The sequence below is a fragment of the Eleginops maclovinus genome, chromosome 15 (genome assembly GCF_036324505.1).
Source record: "Eleginops maclovinus isolate JMC-PN-2008 ecotype Puerto Natales chromosome 15, JC_Emac_rtc_rv5, whole genome shotgun sequence".
Lineage (NCBI taxonomy): Eukaryota > Metazoa > Chordata > Actinopteri > Perciformes > Eleginopidae > Eleginops > Eleginops maclovinus.
In genome coordinates this window covers 13663374-13685229 of record NC_086363.1, presented here as the reverse complement: position 1 = coordinate 13685229, position 21856 = coordinate 13663374, and the positions used below count along the sequence as shown (strand labels likewise).

Genomic DNA, 21856 nt, shown 5'->3' with positions numbered 1-21856 from the left:
CACACTTCTCCAGAAAGAGTATACAACCTGCTCACCAAAGTTACATAGTTTAATAATAGAGGTTTGATTCCAGTGGACTGAATAAAACTGTATTCTCCCCATTACACTCAATGTAACACAAATTTCTATAAGCTGTTATTTAAAAGTTATGTGATGTTGCTTTAAGGTTACACTACAAAGAGTATACACTAAAAAAGTAAAGGTCACTCTGCTCATGAAGCTATCATAACTGCATCTTCCATTTCATTTTTCCATCTGCCGCACGTCATCACCTGTACATGTCTTACATGTATGCACACGTTTTTAAAATGATTTGCTTCTTCCGGCACAGCTTTTGAAATCACACCATGCAAACAAACAGGTTCAAGGTAGGCATCTCCATCTCACTCAACTCTACCTCTGATACCGCCTTACTGTCCCTTCATCCTTTACTGATCAGCTTTCCGTCCACCTCTGTTCTGTTACTGATTTGTCATCGCATCACTTTTTTCTCGACCTGTTACAATGTGTATATTCCTGCTATTGTGAATTACTACTATAATGAGCATTCTTGGATTAACTCACTTCTGACTAAAGCAGGAAAATGTTACACGACAGGTCTGCTTTTGAAGAGAGTGCAAGGTTAATAAAGAAGGAATGAATCACTTCATTTTACTTTGTACTGTGGCATCCTTTCCCCCCCATTTGTATTCTGCAGCTCTCAGGGTGTCAGCAGTGCCAACGAGCAGCTTGAGTCATTTATCACCATGACTCACCAGCTATTACTAAGCAAAAACAGCCAGCTCCCAACCTGCCCCTCTGTCACAAACGATGAGAGCAGAAAAGAGTAGAAGGGAACGCACATTGTCCCACTGCAGACATTTTGTGGCATCCATTTAACGTCACTCCTATGAAGCATGTGGTTTATATTGCCTGCCCAAAAAGAATGCAAGGAAATGTCTCAAATGTGAATCCTGTGCTAATGTTGTTTATTTAGTGTTATTTGTCATGTTCTGTTGCTGTGTGTCTGACTGTGTTCTCTCTTTTCTCCTCGAAGGCCAAGGACATGCAACAGATGGTGAAGTTGGAGGAGGAGATGGATCGCAGACCTGCCACGGTGGTGTGAACGAATGAGACAGAGGCACATGTACACGTACACACACACACACACACACACACACACACACGAACATGCAGGTGCAGAAACACTCCACCGCTGATGGCCCTCTACAACCCAGAGACATTCACCCTGGTAACATCAATGTTTTTCCACTTCTCCGTCACACAACACAGTAGCCCTCCCCAGCACTCAGTTTCTGCACCCTTACCCCACCCACCAACTCTACAACACTGAGCTCATCGCTGTTTGACAGGGGGTTTGACCACTTATATGGAGAGGAAATGTTACCTCGGAGGCAAAGCAACACAGAATCAGACGTATGCCCTCCTCCACTGTTCGTAGATCTAAGTGTTTTATCACCTTCAATGCTCTCTGAATCCAACGGGCAACACAAGCTGCAGCTATGGGTGGACACACACACACACACACACACACACACAGAACACATGCACAAACACTTTCACTCACGGGAGGTGGATAACCATTCCCTTTTATACTTTTTTCCTTGTTTATTTCTTTGAAAATCGGTACCCGATTAACTGCTCCAGAAACGGCGTGGAAGAGGTGAGAAGAATATGTATAAGATTTAATGTCATTTCAGCACAAATGAAAAAACGTTGTGAAATACACTGTACTCTACACACCAGTCCTGTCCTGAGCACTTTGTATGTGTAGGCCATTATAACAATGTGGAAAATGTAGCAGTGCACTACTGTAGGTTTTCTGTATTCCAGTAAGAATGTATTTAAAAAGAAATCACTGTATGAAGGAGTAGCAAACACCACGTGTCACCTATACCTACAATGCAAGTTGTGTGACTTCACAAAGATGTATTGCTGACGTTTTTGTTGTCCGACAATGTTACAGCCGACTACAAATAGGCTTATTATCTTCGCTGCATCAAAAGACTATAAAGGGATCACAATGGAGAGATGTTCTCTTTGATTATGGCCAATTCCCAAGTCAATTTTTGTTTTCAAAAGCTATACCCTAGAGCAGGGGTTTTCAACCGGTGGTCCGCGGACCCCTGGTGGTCCGCGGCGGCATTGCATGTGGTCCGTGACAAGAGCCTATGTTGATCAGTTCACCATTGTTTTTTTTAATATAAATTCGCTTTGATATTTCAACACATTTCCAGAATACCGTTACATATCGTGAAAAATATGTTTAAAATAATATAAAGGAAATTCAAGCTGACAGAATGTAGCCTTGCGCCTATCCAGTCTATGGTAGCCTGTGATTCGCTAATGGTAATGAGTTGCGTCGCTAACCTCACTTATTATTCATTACGTACAGTCTTGCGAGCAAAGTTGACACACATTTATAAGCATAGCCGACGAGAGTATTTTAAGATAGGTTGTAGTACAGCAAACATTTGTTACATATGTACTAGTCTAGCTATATATCTAGCACCAATGGATCGTTTTGTAGTGAGGAAAGTGCCAGAGGGACAGGCTGCCATGACAGAGGGTCAGGCTGCCACGACAGAGGGACAGGCCGCCACGATAGGGCAAGGACAGGCTTCCGAAGCGTCAACTTCGCAAAAAAGACTCAAAAGAAAATACAATGAGGAATATGTTAAATATGGATTCACAGTGACGACAGACAGAGCAGGAGAGGAGGTACCACTGTGTTTCGTATGTTCAACAATTCTCTGTAATGAAGCTATGAAGCCGTCGAAACTTACGCGGCATATGGAGACGCATCACGTCCACTTGAAGGCCAAACCCGTTGAGTACATGCAACAGATGTTGCGTGATTTCAAAGGACAGCAGGCTACCATGAGGAAGAGTGCAAAAATAAATGAAAACGCACTGAAAGCATCGTATCTGGTCGCTCTCAGGGTTGCAAAAAGTAAGAAGCCCCATACCATTGCAGAGCAGCTTATATTGCCAGCAGCCATAGATATGTGCAGAGCTATGGTAAGCGAAGAATGTGCCAACAAATTAAAAACTATTCCGTTGTCAGACAACACAATCGGAAGACGAATTGGGGAAATGGCAAATGATGTCAAAGACCAGCTGATGGCAAAACTTCAGACAGTTCTGTTTTCCCTTCAAATCGACGAGACGACAGATGTTACTAATGATGCGCAACTGTTAACATTTGTGCGATACGAGGACAGTGGCACTATGTGCGAGGAATTTCTTTTTTGCAAACCACTGCCCGGGCGAACTACCGGTGTAGAAATATTTAAAGCACTGGACGATTTTTTCACGGAGCACAATATCTCGTGGCAGAGGTGCGTTGCATTATGCAGCGATGGGGCCCGAGCCATGAGTGGCAGCAAGACTGGACTGTTTGCGCATGTAAGGAGGGTGGCTCCGGGGGTAATTTGGACACACTGCCTGATTCATAGAGAGGCTCTCGCCTCCAAAGATCTCAGTGTTGAGCTCAGTGGTGTGTTTGATGTCGTTGTCAAGACGGTCAACTTCATAAAACGAAACGCATTGAATACACGCCTGTTTTCATCCCTATGCCATGACTTGGGAAGTGAACACAGCTCTCTCCTTTATCATTCAGAGGTGCGTTGGCTGTCTCGCGGCGCTGTGCTCGCCCGTGTGTTTGAACTACGCGGAGCTATCTACGAGTTCTTGTGCGAGAAGCATTCTGATCTGGCTTCCAATTTCAACGATAGTTACTGGTTAACTAAGCTGGCGTACCTCACAGATGTTTTTGCAGAGCTGAACAAGTTGAACAGCTCCATGCAAGGGAGAGATGCAAACGTCATGCAGCTCTACGAGAAGCTCGACGCATTTGTGAAAAAAATGTCAAAGTGGATCGAACGAGTGGAGAGCAATAACTTGGCGATGTTTCCTTCAGTTGAGGAATACCCTGACAGCACTGACATCAACGACACTATATGTGAGCATTTGAGGAAGCTTGTGCGTCAATTCGCAAAGTACTTCACTGATTCGGAAGAGTGGCGCCGTGACAGCAAGTGGATCCTGCTCCCATTCAGTGACGATGCATCAGTAGGGTCAAGTCTGACGGCTGTGGAAGAGGATAAGCTGATTGAGATGTCCACAGACTCTGTCAGGAGGCATATGTACGACACACAGCCCCTTGTTAAATTCTGGATAAGTTGCCAGACAGAATTTCCACAGCTTGCTGCAAAAGCAATGAGGTGTCTTTTGCCCTTTCCAACCACATACCTGTGTGAGAGTGGTTTTTCTACACTGGCGTACTTAAAGAATAAGTACAGGGCTAGGCTTGATCCAGAGAATGACATGAGACTGTCTCTGTCTACCATTTCGCCACGAATAGACAGGCTGTGTGGACTTCACCACGCCCAGATATCACACTGACAGGTAGGCCTAATTCTCCCATGTTTTCACTGTTACGACCCTGGCGGGTTTAGGCCCCGCCCTGTGTTAATGGTAAGCCTGTTCTCTCTCCCTGCTTTTCTCAATCTCTCTCTGCTTTTCTCAATCTCTCTGTCTCTACAGCAGGTGATTGGTGACAGGTCTGTCCTGGCTGGGTTATAAAAGCCCTGACCAGCCAGCAGTTGAGGCTGCCTTGGTCTTCATTTGTTGGATTTTGGTTCTCCGGTGTTGTTGGATTTTTGTTCTCCGTTGTTGTTTTGTCACACACCTAGACTGACTTTGCATGACATTTTTAGTTACTTTTCCCAATACTGAATTGCACAACACTTTATTATTCTTTATTCTTTCTTTAAAATAATCTTTAATTTAATTTAATTTAATAAATCTACTTTTATTATTATAAAATCTGCGTGGCCTCTCTTTCATGTTTCATGCATTGAGCTATGCATGTAACACCAAATACACACGCGCACGCGCAGGCACATCAGTGGGCCGCGGATTGCTTTCTAGTCCGAATGGTGGTCCCTGGGACAAAACCAGTTGAAAACCCCTGCCCTAGAGATTGAGTTCCTCTTGTGTTTTACTTGAAAATAAGTCATCTTTTCACAATTGTTCTCCATCATCACAAGTTTACACCTGCAAAACTCTTAAGTTTTGTGCTCCTAATTTTTTTTTGCCCAAAATCATGTATACTATGCAAAAACCTAAACATGATCCCCTTTAGGCTTAAGGTGTAGAAAATACAGACAATTAAATATGATAGTGACCAAAAGAAACACAGGAAAATTAGACCGTAAGAGTTACCAACATGTTTTAACTTTTTGGCCTCCATAACTTTTAGGCTCCGTAGTCTGAAACAAGTCATCAAGCTCTATAGCACCCACATAGACATAAACAAAGGTCACTGCTGACCAGAGGGCTGAGAAGTAGCATATACATCTCAGCAAAATAACAGACAGTGGAACAACTGGAGAACTGTTAACTGGAAACTAGCCAGCAACAGAGGCCCGTTGAGGAATTAGGCAAATAAAATGAGGGATTAAAACAGTTCTTTCTTCTAAGCTAGATTGAAGTAACAAAACCTGACTACTTAGGCTGATAGTGGTGACCATGTTGCTCACAATATGAACGAGTAGATTGGGAACTTGCACATGTAAAAATCTGACAAAAAAGGGTGAAAGTTGTGGAGAGTTTTGCACTTGAAACTCTTGTGAAGTTGTGCCAAATCTATTCTACACCAGTAGCAAAATGTGTCACATTAATTCTGCTGTAATACATTGTGTTAATTGAGCAGCCCATCACCATCGACAAGAACTTTTACAGACAGAAGTCAAAGCCATCCTGTCTAGTGAGTGTCCCCCTCATTAAAGCGTTGCTGAAGTGAAGTGCTCCCTTAATAGCTTCTTGACTTCACGTTAGCAACCTCAGCTTGTAATCCTCATCGTTTCCCTGCTCGCCTTCGGTCAGGGGATATCAGACTGAGTAATTATAAGAGATTTGTAACAAAGCCGGTGACATGGCTGCCACACACTTTCCACACCAGGGATTTCAGAGCAGGCCTGTGTCCCCAACAAATTCCCTCTTACTGTTTATGGGACTACAGAGCACTTGAGGAAGCACTATTGTCCGCAGTGTGGGTGACACTGCTGGCTATAAAATCTCCTACAGGGAAAGAAATGTGAGGTGGAGTATTATTATGAAGTAATACTGTGGGTACTGTAGTATTTGTGCACATATGACGATGCCAGACAGTCACATTGCAGGGCATACCACTTACAAAGACAGACCAAAAGTCTTTATAATGATGACATGACAGAAAAAAACATGAGGATAAAAGCACCTCGAGGTATTAAGCCCTTTTTAAAATATTTTTTCTGTGATATTCTGCTGTAACACACATATAGGGTAGATGGGATTTTATTGTATATACTGGAATGTATGTAGTTTAATTTACTTTTTGACCAATTGTGTTCTGTCATACAAGGGCTTGGGATAGAGTGGGTCTGTGGGATGTTGGGGAAAGACATTTATCAACCTCTGGGTTTTCTTTTTTGTATCCGTCTCCCAGTCTGCCCTTACTGCACCACACAACACCGTATAAAGCTCACACCACATATCTAGTGCAGAGATAAACGAGTAAAGTGCTTTTAAATTTTATTCCATCGCTTTCAAATGTGCCACTCAGTGTCTGCTAGGATGGTAAAGTTATTTTGTGAATGATAAAATGCCAAATTAAGGGGTTATTTATATGAAGATATATATAAATAAATGAATATATATATATATATATATATATATATATATATATATATATATATATATATATATAAATATATATATTATATATATTAGATATAATGTGTAGTTTAAGAATAATATGTTTGTTAGAGGCTTTTTTGCACTAGTGGAATGTTTTTGTTGTGTGACTACATGTAACCTTTTGCTCTCTAGTTTGTCAAAAAGCGGATTATTTTTGCAGAGCAAGTCACCGATTTGATTTCCTCAGTTTCTACTGTATCTCCTCTTTGTTTTCTATTTGAACTGTAGCTTGTCAACAAACCATTCTGTGCGTGTTTTTGTATTTATATTGTATTGTTGAACTTAAAGCAATGAAAATACTGTTGTTATCCAGCTCCTTTAATACTGTTTTATAGTATGTGTACCAATAAATCCAGGTGTAAAACGGGACATGACGAAGGGGCTCTTTTGTTTCATCCAAGTGTATTTGTGTTGTGAAAATATAATCCTCCTGTTTAAATGTTGGGGTTTTGAACATTTTAAGTGCTTAACACTATTGATATTTCATATGTTTGACCCATCATTAAAACGTTATTCAGTTCCAAACAATCGGGATTTTCAAGCTCTTATTCTGTTCCCTTCAGAAATCTCATCGTTTTGAATGGAACATGTTGGAGTGGTGTCATACTGTATTAGCGTGCAACGGCCGCGCACTTATTTTCGAGACAATGAATACTGCTGCCTAATCACATTCAACAAGTGCAGGATCATTCACCATCGCAGATCCACTCGTGAGGCTGTTGATTGTCATTATAAGCAAATTATTTCCATTTGAAAGACGAACAAAGAGCGGGCTTTATGTTTGCGTTGCCTGGCAACTCCGTGGCTGCCCTCTTCACTATATAACAGAGGTGATGAGTTGTTTTTGTCAGCACTCGTCTCGTTTTTAGGAGAGGTTTCAAAACCTGCTCCATATATTCTATATAGCTGAATTTGATTTGATCAGCCCATTTTAGAATCATGCTTAAGGCTCAAGGGAAGTCCAATGGACAAACAGGCACTAAGATCCTCCTGGACGCGATGTCCAAGGATAAAGTCCACCTGGCCAGGTTCGTTCTGGACGCGCTGGATGGGGAAATTGTGGACTCGAAAACAGAGGACTCACAGACCCCCCTTATCTCCTCCATACTGCTGCCTGACGGCCACACTCGGTGTAAGTTTGTAGAGCTTCTGCTGCAGAAAGGCGCCAGTGTGAACTGTCAGGACGGAACTGGGCGCACCGCGCTCAGTTACGGCTGTGAGCAAGGCTCCCTGGATGCTGTGAAGATCCTGGTCCGACACAATGCAGACCCAGAGATTGTGGACGTGTGGGGGAACACTGCGCTAATGTACGCGTCAGTTGCAGGGAACTCCCATGTGGTAGAGTTTCTGGTAAGATCGTTCAAAAGACTGGGTCTTCAGATAGACAGGCAGAATAAAGTTGGCAACTCTGCAGTTGAAGTGGCGAAGTTTCTAGGTCACACAGAGTGCGTTTTAGCCCTCACAAATAGTCTCAAGAAAAACCGGGAAGCTCAGGGAAATGCTCAGCCGCAACTTAGTTTAGGAAGTGTTGATGTTAATGACACATTTGGAAGGAGAGTTGGACATTTAGTGAATAAACTTGAGGACTTCCAAACATGTGATCATGCTGATTGTCTATTGGTTCAAAATTGCAGTTGGCCAACAAGGCCTCGGGTAAAGCAGAATCGGTTGCCGTCGATGGACTCCATAGAGGAGTTTGAAAGAGAGCAAGACGGTTCCTCCTCGCCTCCACAGCTGGTCTTCTCCGAAATCCTAACACCTAAGCCCCCTCCACGGACTTCAGACCACCACACCAACTTTAAGCACCCTCAATCCGGGGATGACCTACTCCCCATACCTAAACAGAGCTGTGAGGCTCAAACTTCATATTTTCCCAGCGGAAACATCCAAAGACCCAGTGCGCCATCCGCCCTGGGCATCCTAATGTCTCCCATTCTTTCAAACAAAAGTGAGACTGATTCAGTGACAGAAAAATCTAAAACATTAGATTTCGTTGTGCGCAGATTTCACGAAAGCTACTATGAGAAAAGGTTTAGTCTGCCAACCAGCATCCTCAGACCCACACCTCCGGACCGAACTCTAGTGCCCGTGCGTAAATCCAGAACCGTGAGGAGGCGCGAGGCGTCTCCCTGCAGGGCTGACCCTCCTCCGTTTACCGCACCAACTTCCACTACTTCAAACACGACCTTCTCGGTGCTGAGCAACAAACTCTTGCGACGGCTCACTTCCCCGGAGATTAAAAAGAACGCCAAAGAGTTGGAGGTGAGTCCCATGTTGGCTTCAGGGCGTATTCCGCGATCAGAAACTTTTCCTCAGTGCAGAAGACACCCCCAGGTGGACAGTAAACCCAGCATTGACAGCATCAGCTCGGTCAAGTGCGAGTTTGGCATTTTGAAATAAAAAAAATGTGCACTGTGTGTAAAAATGTCCTTTTGTCACTAATGCCAAGATTCTCACGTTACTTTTAGACCTAGTTACATCGCAGAGATGATCTGTAGCAGCCATTTTTCCTCAGTGACCCTGGAAACTCAAATGCCTTGCCTGCAAGTGATCATAGAATCCTACAGCGTATGTCTAATGTTCTCATAACTGTACAGAAAAACCCAGACTGCCTGTTCGCCCTGCAAACGTTTCTACAAACTTGAAATCCGGACGTTTTTAACGACTAATTAACAAAAACGCAACTTAAAACACTTTGCGTGAACCTGCATAGATGCCAGCTCCTACCAGGTGGATATTGCAGCCACAGAGTGAAACGCAATGCAAAACTTCAGTTTCAGTGTGTATGCTCCACTGTTCAGCCCTTACAGAGTGGGCGGGGCTTCCCTCAAAGGTCGAAGAGTGATACATTATAAATGTGTAAATACAGCATTTACTTTGGTTAGTGCTACAATATTTCATATGTTTCTTTTGTCATATTAGTCTTGAAGTATGAAAGATGTTATGCCATGTTTAATGTTTTTATTATATATGTATTATTGGTGGCTAATTAAATAAAATCTCCCTATGTGAAATGAATTGTGTCCTGATTGTATTTGAGAGAGAGAAGTAATTGTCAAATCAACCTTGGTACAGCAAGACAACAAATAAGTGGTTTCAGTGGCAGTTTAACTTTTATACCTGCTGAGAATTTTAAATTAATATCGACACTCATCAACCAACGATCCAAGTGTATTTGTAAAATGGTATAAAATCTGGCTCTGTCGAATACTTAAATTGTCCATATTAGATTAAAGGATTTGTGCAGCAGTCATTCTCACTAACTCAGCTGCAACCTTGCAGAACTGGAGTTTGTAAGAGGCAGGGAGGGAGGGGGTGTTGTCGGCGTTACCCTCTAGACATACATCATTTCAGCCCAACCTACAGCTGCTGCCACAGAGATGGACAGTACAGCATTGCGGGGATAAGCCAGACTGCATCCTTCTTTACAAGAGAGTAATTCAGGTGTCCAACTTTTTCCTCATGAACTATCATTAATCCTGATGTTAATGATGTGTAGAAGGGGCCTGCAGCTGTGACTGGGTTAAACCCCTTCAACCTTGGAGAAGGCCCTCGGTTTGGCCGGCCAGAACTCCTCAGAGCCGGCTGCTCCTGCAGAGCAAACCGGATCTCACGTCCAACCTGGAGACAATTTTTGCTGCATTCAGGATGATCTGAGCGTGACTACTGGGTGCTGAGTGGAGGCATCCCCCCTCTCTCTCTCTCTCTTTTCCTTCCTTCCTCTCCCGCCTCCCCTCTCTGTCTTTCTTTCTCTTCTTGTCGTGGGTTCAGCACGGGCTGCCCAGTCATTTAGCCCTTTTTTTCAGCGCTGGGAAAGCTGATAGTGATGGGACGACTGAGTTTCAGCACCACGGAGAGCGCCCGGCTTCTGCTGCTCGCTGTATTCGGTAAGAGAGTGTGTTTAGTGTGTGTGCAGCTGTCGTGACTCTTCACTGCAGTGAGTGTGTGTGTACGTGCATACGTATGCACATTCTGCGCGAGTTTAGGTATGACGGAGTCGATGTGTGTGGCAAATTTCACATGTTATTTCCTCCATAAATTAATATAAAATTCGTTCAACATGTCCAGCACTTTCTGACGTTGTTGAGACTGCAGCCAGTGGCGTGCTGTTGCTCCCCTGATACTGCAGATTTCACTCTCCAGGATTTTTACCTGCCTTTGCCTTGATGAAACAGTGGTGATCTAAAGATGTGAGCTGAAACTAAAAGAAGCCCATTATGCCGCTGTATATGCTGATGCTGCATGTTTTGGGATGTGTGTGCGCCCCCTCTGATAACCGCAGACATAGATGAACCCCACCTGCGACTTAATATTCTGTCCGGTTCTGTTGCCAGGTGTGCTGACGCTGTCCGTGGTGCTGGCGGAGCAGGAAGGGGAGAACCTCTCCGGTCTCTCCAACAACCCGGACAAAGCCATCTTCGCCGTCCGGGAGAATGGCACGACATGCCTGATGGTGGAGTTCGCCGTGAGATTCCTCGTGCCATATGACGTGCTTGCGCTCAATGGGATAGACGTAAGGAATCCCCCGTGAATATTAATACATGTGGATGTGGATGATTTGGTCAAAATAATAAACGCGAAGGCTGTTTAGAGCATGCGTAAAATGTTGATTTGTGCTGAAAACATGGCAATGTTTGCTGGTTGTGCGTAAACGTAGTTACAGCGCAAAACCTTAATTTACATTCAAAATATTTTACCGTTTATTTCAATTGCGGGGTTTTTTGCGCTTACGTTAGAATTGTAATGGGAAACTGCTTTTGTAGTGTGTAGCTGTGCGTAAAGTGCTGACCTCGTCAAATCATCAAGAACATATATATTTGTTTCGATATCAAACTTATGAGTGTATATAAATATATATACAATCATAAGTTTGATATCGAAAATATATATAAATCAAATGATCTTGATTTGGTTACACTGTTCATTCGTGCGTAAAAATGGAACGAGTATAACCAGCGATATTCATCTGTAATGTGTCCCCATCTGTTAACTCTTTGCACGTGCTTTTTGTGTGTTTTGCAGCTGATCACGGAGCAGGCGGCGTTCACTCTGCCCCGAGGTGCAGAAATTGAGGGGAAATGTGGGAGCACGGAGTCAGAGATCCACATAACCTGGAAGAACAACGCCTACACCCTCCGCATCTACTTCTCTAAGGTGGGCGAGTCAACGACATAATGCAAACACGGTCATATGCAATTTAGAAAACATTAAAGCATCTCTTGGGAATATAGCAAAACGCCAACCCACTCTAAATATACGTTTTTAGACATGTGAGGTCACTTGGAATTTTGTTGGGAAATTAATTATGATACAGGAATCGTGTTCGTTGTAGTCTGTTTCCTGGATGAAGTCAAAGGAAACAAATTAAAAAGAATAGTCATGATGGACTTTTTGAGTGAAGGCCAACGATGGCTCTTCATGCAGGGGTAAAGCATAGTTTGACGTGTGTGTGTGTGTGTGTGTGTGTGTGTGTGTGTGTGTGTGTGTGTGTGTGTGTGTGTGTGTGTGTGTGTGTGTGTGTGTGTGTGTGTGTGTGTGTGTGTGTGTGTGTGTGTGTGTGTGTGTTAAAGGAGCTCCGCGAGAAGGGCATTGAGGTGTGGAAAATAAGCAAGGTCCAGTTCGTCTATGACACCTCCGAGACATCGCATTTCATCAACGCGTACAACCGTGAGTCCCCCGCCAAGCCCGTCTACAGTAGCTACTCAGCACATTTCCACCCGCCTGCTTTGATTGCAAAATGCTTTCATTCACGTCACATTTGCATTCATTAGGGATTGGAGAAGGACTCATGCATGGATTTACTATTTTCGCCCACGTAAATCAAACTCTTCACTGGATTTTTTACAGATTGAAGTTTGGGCACGATGTTACAGTATGCCTTTAAGATTAATCACATTTGACTAATTCCTATTATTTAATTCTTAGTATTACATTATTATTATTATTATTATTATTATTATTATTATTATTATTATTATTATTATTATTATTATTTGGGGGGGTCATAATGAATCCTACCAAATTATATTTTTAAAATCATCTCAAATTATAGAATATTATTTTCACATAGGCCCCTGCCTACACACCTTTCACACACCCAAAGGTGCATTAACAGACACAAACACACACATTTAGTGACATTACAGTGCCTTAGTTCTTCATTCATATTAGTTCTTGACCCATCTTTTCTCTCCAGCGGGAAAGCACACAGCCAGCACCCACCACCTGTCGGCCCTGGTGACCCCTGCCGGGCAGTCATATGTGTGTTCAGCTCAGCAGACTCTCACCCTCATCTCAAGCGACCACCAGAAGGGCATCACCGTCTCCATGTATGATGTCCAAATCCAACCCTTCGACATCGCCTCTGACTTCATGTTCAGCGAACGTAAGAAAACCTACACCACTGCATCTTTATGAGAAACGCTGCCCCAAAGAGTCAACTGTTTGCACACACTGCCACTGCGATGATAAGAAACACACACAAAGACACCTCTCTCTCTCTCTCTCTCTCTCTCTCTCTCTCTCTCTCTCTCTCTCTCTCTCTCTCTCTCTCTCCCTCTCTCACTCTCTCTCTTTCTCTCTCTCTTTCTGAGGGTTATTGCTGGAGTTTGAGGAGCACATGGCTTCAGAGACAGGGTAACAAAAAAAAGGTGGAAATGCAAGGGAGACAAAGGACGCGGAGAGAAGGAGAGATGGGGTGGGAGACAGGATCAGGACTTTATGAGTGCAGTCATATCCTTTACCTCAGTGCAGCTTTTATAGACTACTCAATGTACCTTGCTGTCCTCTGAAGCCAATCACCTTGAAAGAATCATTTGCTCTGAGCTACTGTAAACTAGGCTGTGTTTTGCTTCACTGACTCCCTCCTTGTGTGCATTACTGCTGTCCGCAGGGAGAAACACATTCAACTTTAAACCATGTACGCACACTGTACAGCCAGCTGTGTTTAGTTGTCCCCTTTTCAGACATCTACAGATGTGTGCATGCCAACATGCCCTTAAACTAAGCTCAAAATCAAAATAGGAGAAAAGAGAGAAGAAGCATCTGTGTGAATAGAGTTGTGTCAGTGCACACACACATGCGTCCAGACCAGCTACTCACTGACACCTCAAGTACAAACAACTATGCACATTATGTATTCAAACCTCTTTCAACCTAGATGCTTTGGCCATTGACTTGTATCCCTTGTTGTTCTTTTTAACGAGTTTGAATGAAATGAGTTTCTATTATGCTCCGCCCCTAACCCTAACCCTAACCCTTATCACTATTGTTTTATCCCATCAGCATGCTAACTGTGTTCCTTATTCCCCTTTATGCAGCCTACAAGTGCATCACTGACCAGCGGGAGCGCCTGGAAGAGACCCTCCCGATCATTCTGGGTTTCATTTTGGCCCTTATAATCATCATCACAGTCACCGTCTACCATTTCCATCTGAAGCTGACAGCCGTCCAGCCCCAGCTGCCCAGAGATCGCTCCATGTACAAGAACATGTAGCCAGCAGCAGCTCTATCCAAAGCTAATGATGAAAGACTTGTCTCTTTGAAGTCCCCGGCCTAACACCGCAGAGGAAAGTAGTACGCGATGGACTGAAACCCTGACTGAGAAGTGTGTGTAGCCTGTACTGAAGGCCTACTTGAGCTTTTGAACAGCTAGAACACAAGTTAATGGGACAGCTTGGGGCCTAGCATGGATATAGTTGCAGGGTAAACCCACCAAAACCTAATTTACCCGGCAGAATTGAATTTTAAGGCCATAATATCATTGTATGTATTTATGTAATTAGGATTTAATGAAAGTAAATCATACATTATTTTCTGAATGTATGCGGAAAATATCATTTACTTCTGTTCAGGTCTGTGGTTGTTTGTCTGGGATAGTTTATCACATCATATTTTTATTCGATTTATCCGTAAAAGAAATGTCAGAAATTGCCAGAGCTTCAGCTGTCATTTGCCAGCTATTTGTTGTCTTTTCCTCTCGTTCTCTCTCTGGAACCGCTGCTACATAATTCATTACCTATTAGTGGTTCTGTATTTGCTAGTGTTTCTTCCAGAATTCCTTTGAGTTATTTTTGAATGCAGCCATAGTGTTTCAAAGTTCTTGTAGTGTGTACAGTGCAGTGGCATTCAGAGTTGCAATGTGTTTGCTTTGACTTCTCAACACAAATGTATGGAACATATCAAAAAAAAAGGGGAGAAACACATCTGAAAAAATTCTGTACAAAATATTAGAGAATTTTTCAGAATGCTATACGAGGGTGTGTATGAGAGGTTATTTAAAAAAGGTAATATGTGTATAATATTTTTCAGAATCAAAGTCTATGCATAAACCTCTGCTGATGCAATCTTGTGCAGTATTCTTCTGTTCATGGAAATAAATTGCTGGAATCATCTCTACAGACATGAGAAGTTATTGCTATTATCAATTACATTAGCACACTCTTCAATCTTTCAAGTGTAATGCCATTTATTTCCTTGTTAGAAAACAATATAACAAGACAACCGAGTTTAATAGAACGCAGCTGCTTGAAAAAGCTGATGGATACTCCCGTCAAATAAAATGCTGCAGAGATGAGGCATCGATTTTGCCGTCTGATTCTGGACATTTGTAGGGAATGCAATATGATTAAGTGGAATTGAAAATAAGTAGAGCATTTTTGTCAGCTACACCTATTTGTTTTAGAAGTATAGATGTCATACAGCATCCTGAGTCGAGTCAGTAAAGTCAAAGACCTTATTTAGTTTCTCACTCACAGAAACGATCTAGCAGAAATTGTCTTTTCGTTAAGAAATCAATCAATTACAAGAATCAGTGTATAGTGCGTCATGAAAAAAGTCAAAGGCTAGTATGTCATAAAGTGTCATGAAAACATTGTGGGAAGGCATGTCATACAAATGTAAGAAAAGAAGTCGGACATAAACTCCCTGAAACACCAGTCAGGTTGTCACTAGGCTTATTCAGTCAGACAACTCACATGTTTCATTAATATGTTTATTACTGGGTAGGAAGCTGGGTAGGAAGCTGGGGAGGAAGCTGTGGAGGAAGCTGGGTAGGAAGCTGGGTAGGGAGCTGGGGAGGAAGCTGGGGAGGAAGCTGGGGAGGAGGCTGGGGAGGAAGCTGTGGAGGAAGCTGGGTAGGAAGCTGGGTAGGAAGCTGGGGAGGAAGCTCGGAAGGAGGTTGGGGAGGAGGCTGGGGAGGAAGCTGGGGAGGAAGCTGGGAAGGAATCTGGGTAGGAAGCTGGGGAGGAAGCTGGGAAGGAAGCTGGGGAGGAAGCTGGGGAGGAAGCTGGGAAGGAGGTTGGGGAGGAGGCTGGGGAGGAAGCTGGGGAGGAAGCTGGGGAGGAAGCTGGGTAGGAAGCTGGGTAGGAAGCTGGGGAGGAGGTTGGGGAGGAGGCTGGGGAGGAAGCTGGGGAGGAAGCTGGGAAGGAGGTTGGGGAGGAGGCTGGGGAGGAAGCTGGGAAGGAAGCTGGGGAGGAAGCTGGGGGGCAGGCGAGCATCGCCAACGTGAACGCAGCAGCAGCGTGAAACAGCAGTAGCGGCAGCAGCATTAGTGAGGGAGAGGTAGGTAGATCCAACATCTTAAATAGAGCGCCAGATTAAGAGACTAAATTTGGTTGGTTGCGAGAGTGACGAGGGCGTTATTTGCGAATGTATCATTGGTGCTCGAGTTGACTGCCTGAACTAGCTCGCAGGCTTCGCCCCATTTCTGAAGGGCAAGGCAAGGAAGCACCGAGAGGGAAGCTACACTAGGAGATGACAAAAAAGAAACCAATCAGTTAGCCAAAGCTACAAAAAAGAAATACAGTGTTACTGCCCGATTTATATCTCATTTTGAAAACGTACCTGTTGTTGAGCGTCATTTACATCTTCTCGCCCGGACAAAATGGTTGCATTTTTCTTTTTCATTTCTTCTAAAAACTCAGCAACATGAACGGTTTTCTCCAGCATCAGTCCGTGACCGGGTAAATGGTCGGCAAGTTGATGTTTTCCAGGGTTGTTAAAATAAATGACTTTAATGTAATAAATGGCAGCTTTGGACTTCAAGGAAGCTATTCATTAATAAAGTGTGCTTTTACTTTGGTAGGTGTCAAAATGTCTGCTTTAAAATGCTTTAAAAACAACACAATGCCAATTGTAAGCTTCTGCAAGATCACTAATAAACCTATTTAGATATCAATTCATAGTCTTGAGTCTCCTATACCAATAAGGCAATGCCGGTTCTGTGTTGGGAGCAGTTGAGTGTGGTCTTTTGAGAATATGTGGATGTATATCATCATATTGACCTTAATAGTAACTCAGTGACTCTATAGTCATGAGTTTGATGCCCTGCAGTCCCACTGGCCCCAGGTACTTGTGCTTTATTTACTGAGACTGTCAGCAGAGGTATCTTTCTTGGAGAAAGAACCTCCATTCTCTGTCCAAGTTAAATCAATATCCCATTACAGTGTTTCAGAGGGAAATGGCTTAGAGGAAAGAAAGAGAAATAACCTCATATATTATGGCAACACCGATCCATGGACGTGTCTTCCTGCCTTCTATTCTGAGGTGAATTTAGGGTGAAATCGTTGGAAATGAGAACTGTTGAATTAAGAGAATATGGAAGACCCAAACAACAAAGAGAAAATAAACAGTTGATGACTGAGAGGAAGTCCCTTGGATAATCTGACAGTGTAAAAAATAATCCCTGCTTGATATGAGACACAGAGAAAAAGAGGAGACTGTAGAGGGTAATGAAGGAAAAATCCATGCAACACATCTCAATGTTTTTATGGGCGTTTTTTAATTGAAACCAGCTCCACTGATAACAAACATGCAATATCACTGTACAAGCCAACACCACAGATAAGTGTTACTCATTCAAGTCCTGACACTTTGTCAAGGATTAGCCAGCAGCACACACACACACACACACGCACACACTTTCAGATGTTGTACAGAGATAAACACGCTCTACCTCTTTTGCTCTTTGACATACATAGATACACACACACACACACACACACACACACACACACACACACACACACACACACACACACACACACACACACACACACACACACACAGACAGACAGACACATACACACACAGACACACAGTCATATTTACATATCACAGTGAATGATGGGTAAAAACGATGCGGGGAGGAGGATTACACTGTTCTCCCGGCCTGACCATAGATGAGAATGGCAGCACAGTTCCAGTGATATCGAGTAGGGTGTCTGACTGAGGTGGGATAAGGAGTGAGATGATGACAGTGAGGATGTGAGTAGAAAACGAGACCTTTTATCAGCATCCGAAAATCTGCACGGGAGGCGGGCGTCTTGGATGGGCGCCTCTTAGCATTTACAGAAACAGGATGAGACTCCTATAAAAGATGAGATGAGACTCCTCCCATGAAAGAAAACAGGTCTGTGTGGAGTAAATCTTCTTTTTTTAGTCAAATCCACTCCGTCTGTGCTACATTTAAATGCATGGCGTAATTACAGTATCATAAATACAGGGCATCATGGTTCATAAATAAATTTGGGGTATTGCTTGGATGATATAACAACTGACAGCACTGTCTGTGATGCGCTTTTAGAAATGTAAATCAAAAACCCAATAAGGAAACAAAACAAACAAAAAGGCCACACTACCCAAAAAATAAACCTTCAATTCCAATAATAAATAAATAAATACTTTAAAACGTCATACAAAATTCTGACATTACCCTTTTTTCCAACATTTAATGGAAGTTCTGTCTACAAATGTAAGATAATAAATATATTTAGTATTTTTAGTAACAGTTAAGGTGGGTTTATTTGGGATATTTCTTATATCTTTAAGCAAAAACGGGATTATAAACAGTAGGAAAGATCTCTGCAGAAACTCTATTTAATACTGCTCATATCACAATGGTTACGACACGATAAAATACTGCAAATTATCAAAACTGTACAGAAAAACTTACAAGTTTCTCTAAAATACATTTTTACTGTTAGTGTATGAGGAGCGATACGAGAGAGGTCGTCTCTGTTTGAGCAGCAGCCGTACAACAGTCATTACCAGTCAGAGCCCTCTCTGGCACAGATGATTGTTCTGCCCTCCACTGCTCTGGTCTGGAGCAGAGCGCCGGACCTTCCACTACGTCAGTAGCTCGACACAGCCCTGTGAAGCTCTTGCTGATGGCTTCTACAACTCTACATGGAGCTGCAGACTTCAAAGTGTAGGAAGAGAGAAGACTGCAGCAGGGCGAGCCAGCCCACACGCTTCTACTGGAAGTCCAGCGAGTTACTCTTCTACTCAAGTTCAACATAGTTGACGACTTATGTCCTCTTTTCTCCATTGTCTGTTTTTTTAAATGTAATTTTTCAGATATTCCTCTAGCTAATCTACTTCACGGTAACAGGTGTGAGTGTTAGTGGCACGCCACCAAGCGCTGGGGGTAGATGGCTGGGTGAGGGCAATGCCACCCTGGTAGTGTGTGTATGTGTGTGTTTTTTAGTGTAGAACAGGGCAGGTTTTGGGGCCAGCAGCAGTTCAGCGGTGGCGATAGTGTCTCATGAGGGGCACGATGCAGGAAGGGGGTCCAGACATCTTGAGGAAAGGGTGCTGGAGGAGCTCCTGGGCTGTGGCTCTCTGCGAAGGCTCCCGAACCAGCATCAGGTCCAGGAAGGACCGCAGCACTGAGGACACCTGAGGACACAATAGGCGGAGTAATTCTAGTCCTGTAATTGGATTTTGATTGTAAAGGGAGGTTTATTACTAAAGCAGCCAAAACATTTGATTAAGACATTTTGTATACATGATAAAAAATATAATTTTGCAAGGCTGACTGGTTTGAATTAAATATGTAACTGCTATTATTTTGACTGGTATTACCATTTCAATATCATTTACAATATTGGAACGATCATCACTTTTCTTCAGCACCAGATTACATCATTCAGAAAGGTATTTTGACACATATTTTGACTTATATACACCTCCCGTGATTTGTATATTGCACCTTTCTATATTATAATGTTTGCTAAAATGTGAATGAGTTATTTAGCCCTAAAGTTTACCTGAAAATCATCAGGGTGTTCTTATTGTCGTTGTAAGCATGCTGACATTAGCCTTTAGTTCAAAGCACTGCCTGTTTTAATTACAGCCTCAGAGAGCTGCAAGCATGGCTGTAAACTGTCTGGTTTAAAGACACCCTGCCAGCCCACACACTAATCAGAGGGGCAAAGATTTACAGACACGAGCTGTTCACACACAAAGAGTGAAAGGGTACCAGGTCTCCTACATACGAAACACACTTAATACAGAAGTCTCCAATAAGAAAGTAGGTCATTTTGTAGCATGACCTTGTACAATAGGTCTGGACACAAATCACTAAACATGTCTTGCAGAAAGGTTCAGTGTAGTGTATCCCGCAGCAGAAATGACCAGATATACAGCCAAGAAGAAAGAGCCAAGATAGATTCATTATCAAATGTATTACGGTTTTTATTTATTAGTTTGTGTCTCTGTCTCAAATGGTGATGTCAACAAGAATGTTGGTCATTAAGAGCAATCAGATACTTATTACTGGATGGAATCCATTCATTATGTCTTGCATGTTTTGCTTTAGAATGTCCTGTCCCTATGCGTACTGTCCAACAAACTCGCTTTGAAGTCTTTCTTACCTTGTGCGACTCTTTTAGCCGAGGGGGCAGGTTGTCTCGTATCCTCCTCATGGCCTGCAGAGGGGGTTCGTTAAAGTAGGGGGGCTCTCCGTCCACCATCTCGATAACCATGATGCCTAAAGACCAGATGTCCACCTGGATACACATGCAAAATCATTCATTCTGTGTACTGGAGGTGGCATAGCAACACATACAGAATCATCTCAATGTTAATCTGTGTGTGTGTGTGTAATCCTCACTTCAGTCCCGTAAGGCAATCTAGAGATGACCTCGGGTGCCATCCAGTAGGGCGTGCCCACCAGGGACTTCCTCTTGGGCACCTCTTTGGAAACTTGGGCGCAAAAGCCGAAGTCTGATAGCTTGATCTGCAAACACAAACAAACAGTGCTGCCTTCAGGTTCCCCTCTTCATCTTGTAGTTGTGTAGATTACAAGAGTTCAGAACCTCTGTGTTGGATGTCAGGAAGAGCATTGACCCGTTGTGATGAAGAGCCTTCATATGAGACACTAATCTCCTGTATTAGTGCTTAATTAGCCTTCAATTAATCATGTCTTATCAGCTCGTTAGGACGCATTAGGCAGGATTTAATTACAGGGCCACGTGTTGTAATTTATGATGATGAGTTTCTGGCACTGGCTGTTGACAAGTGGCAGTAGTGGAACCCATAGAGAAGGTCAGTGAGTGTGTGTGAAATCACCGGTGGCAGGAACGAGGGTAACAGCGTTGGTTTTGACTACCTGGGTTGTTAGTAAGATCCCAGTTTAAAAGGGGCATCTCCAGGGTTTATTAGCACCCCAAAGAGAGTAGTGTTAATGAATCATATATTCAAATGAACAAATGTTAAACACACAAACACACTCGTCATGTGGACTTACTCTGCCATCGCTGGTGAGCAGAATGGAGTCGCTCTTGATGTCGCGGTGGATGACACCCTGTGTGTGCAGGTAGGACAGAGCCCTCAGCACTGAGAGACACACTGTAGCAATCTGCTCCTCGTTCATCCTGTCAGAGCACACACACACACACACACACACACACACACACACACACACACACACACACACACACACACACACACACACACACACATATACCTGTGAGCAAATTAAACTACATTTCCTTCACGTGTTCCCAAACCTACAAATTGAATGCAAAGACATTTAGGAACTGTTGAAAAATGATAGTGGGACGTCATACAAAAAGCAGGGTATTCTAATCGTTTGTTTGGCTGAGTTGAAGATGTTCTTATTTATTAATTTATATGTTTATGGTATATGTATCATGTAATTTCCTCCAATTACAAATGTTCAATTATTTTCATTTATCATTTTAAATTATATTTATTAAAAATACATCATAATATATAATTTAAAGCTTCAGAAAAAATCAAGTCTGTTTGATATTTTCTTTTCTTTATTAGTTTATCTTTTTAATCTAGGTGTTTTCTGTATTTGACC

General features: G+C 42.9%; 4 protein-coding genes across 10 annotated transcripts in view; 3 read left to right on the top strand and 1 right to left on the bottom strand.

Moving 5' to 3' along the window:
* The window catches only part of LOC134876796 (1-phosphatidylinositol 4,5-bisphosphate phosphodiesterase beta-4-like), a 56989-nt gene extending 54907 nt beyond the window's left edge, over positions 1–2082 (top strand). For 2 of the 3 annotated variants that reach the window (XM_063901954.1, XM_063901953.1), the window contains 2 exons: positions 332–368; positions 1037–2082. In XM_063901954.1, coding sequence (XP_063758024.1) covers positions 332–368; positions 1037–1113 — 114 coding nt within the window. In that variant the 3' untranslated portion in view covers positions 1114–2082. The remainder of the gene's footprint in view (positions 1–331; positions 369–1036) is intronic. The other variant, XM_063901955.1, reaches the window with a different exon arrangement.
* Positions 2083–2091: 9 nt separating this feature from the next.
* Positions 2092–4967, top strand: LOC134876798 (protein FAM200A-like). Of its 2 annotated transcripts, none has more exons than XM_063901958.1 (2): positions 2092–4410; positions 4552–4967. In XM_063901958.1, the coding sequence occupies exon 1, from the start codon at positions 2326–2328 to the stop codon at positions 4405–4407; it is 2082 nt and encodes a 693-aa protein (XP_063758028.1). In that variant the 5' UTR covers positions 2092–2325; the 3' UTR covers positions 4408–4410; positions 4552–4967. The 2 variants fall into 2 exon arrangements, with proteins under 2 accessions (XP_063758028.1, XP_063758027.1); XM_063901957.1 differs by having other exon boundaries at positions 4549–4967.
* A 5238-nt stretch (positions 4968–10205) lies between these two features.
* On the top strand, positions 10206–15128 carry lamp5 (lysosomal associated membrane protein family member 5). The gene is made up of 6 exons (XM_063901609.1): positions 10206–10631; positions 11079–11257; positions 11767–11898; positions 12315–12411; positions 12941–13129; positions 14064–15128. Exons 1-6 carry the CDS (start codon positions 10571–10573, stop codon positions 14237–14239), a joined length of 834 nt encoding a protein of 277 aa, XP_063757679.1. The 5' UTR covers positions 10206–10570; the 3' UTR covers positions 14240–15128.
* A 2397-nt stretch (positions 15129–17525) lies between these two features.
* The window catches only part of pak5 (p21 protein (Cdc42/Rac)-activated kinase 5), a 66350-nt gene continuing 62019 nt past the window's right edge, over positions 17526–21856 (bottom strand). For all 4 annotated transcript variants that reach the window (XM_063901405.1, XM_063901401.1, XM_063901403.1 and 1 more), the window contains 4 exons: positions 21275–21401; positions 20639–20764; positions 20400–20534; positions 17526–19422 (listed from right to left, as the gene is read on the bottom strand). In XM_063901405.1, coding sequence (XP_063757475.1) covers positions 19267–19422; positions 20400–20534; positions 20639–20764; positions 21275–21401 — 544 coding nt within the window. In that variant the 3' untranslated portion in view covers positions 17526–19266. The remainder of the gene's footprint in view (positions 19423–20399; positions 20535–20638; positions 20765–21274; positions 21402–21856) is intronic.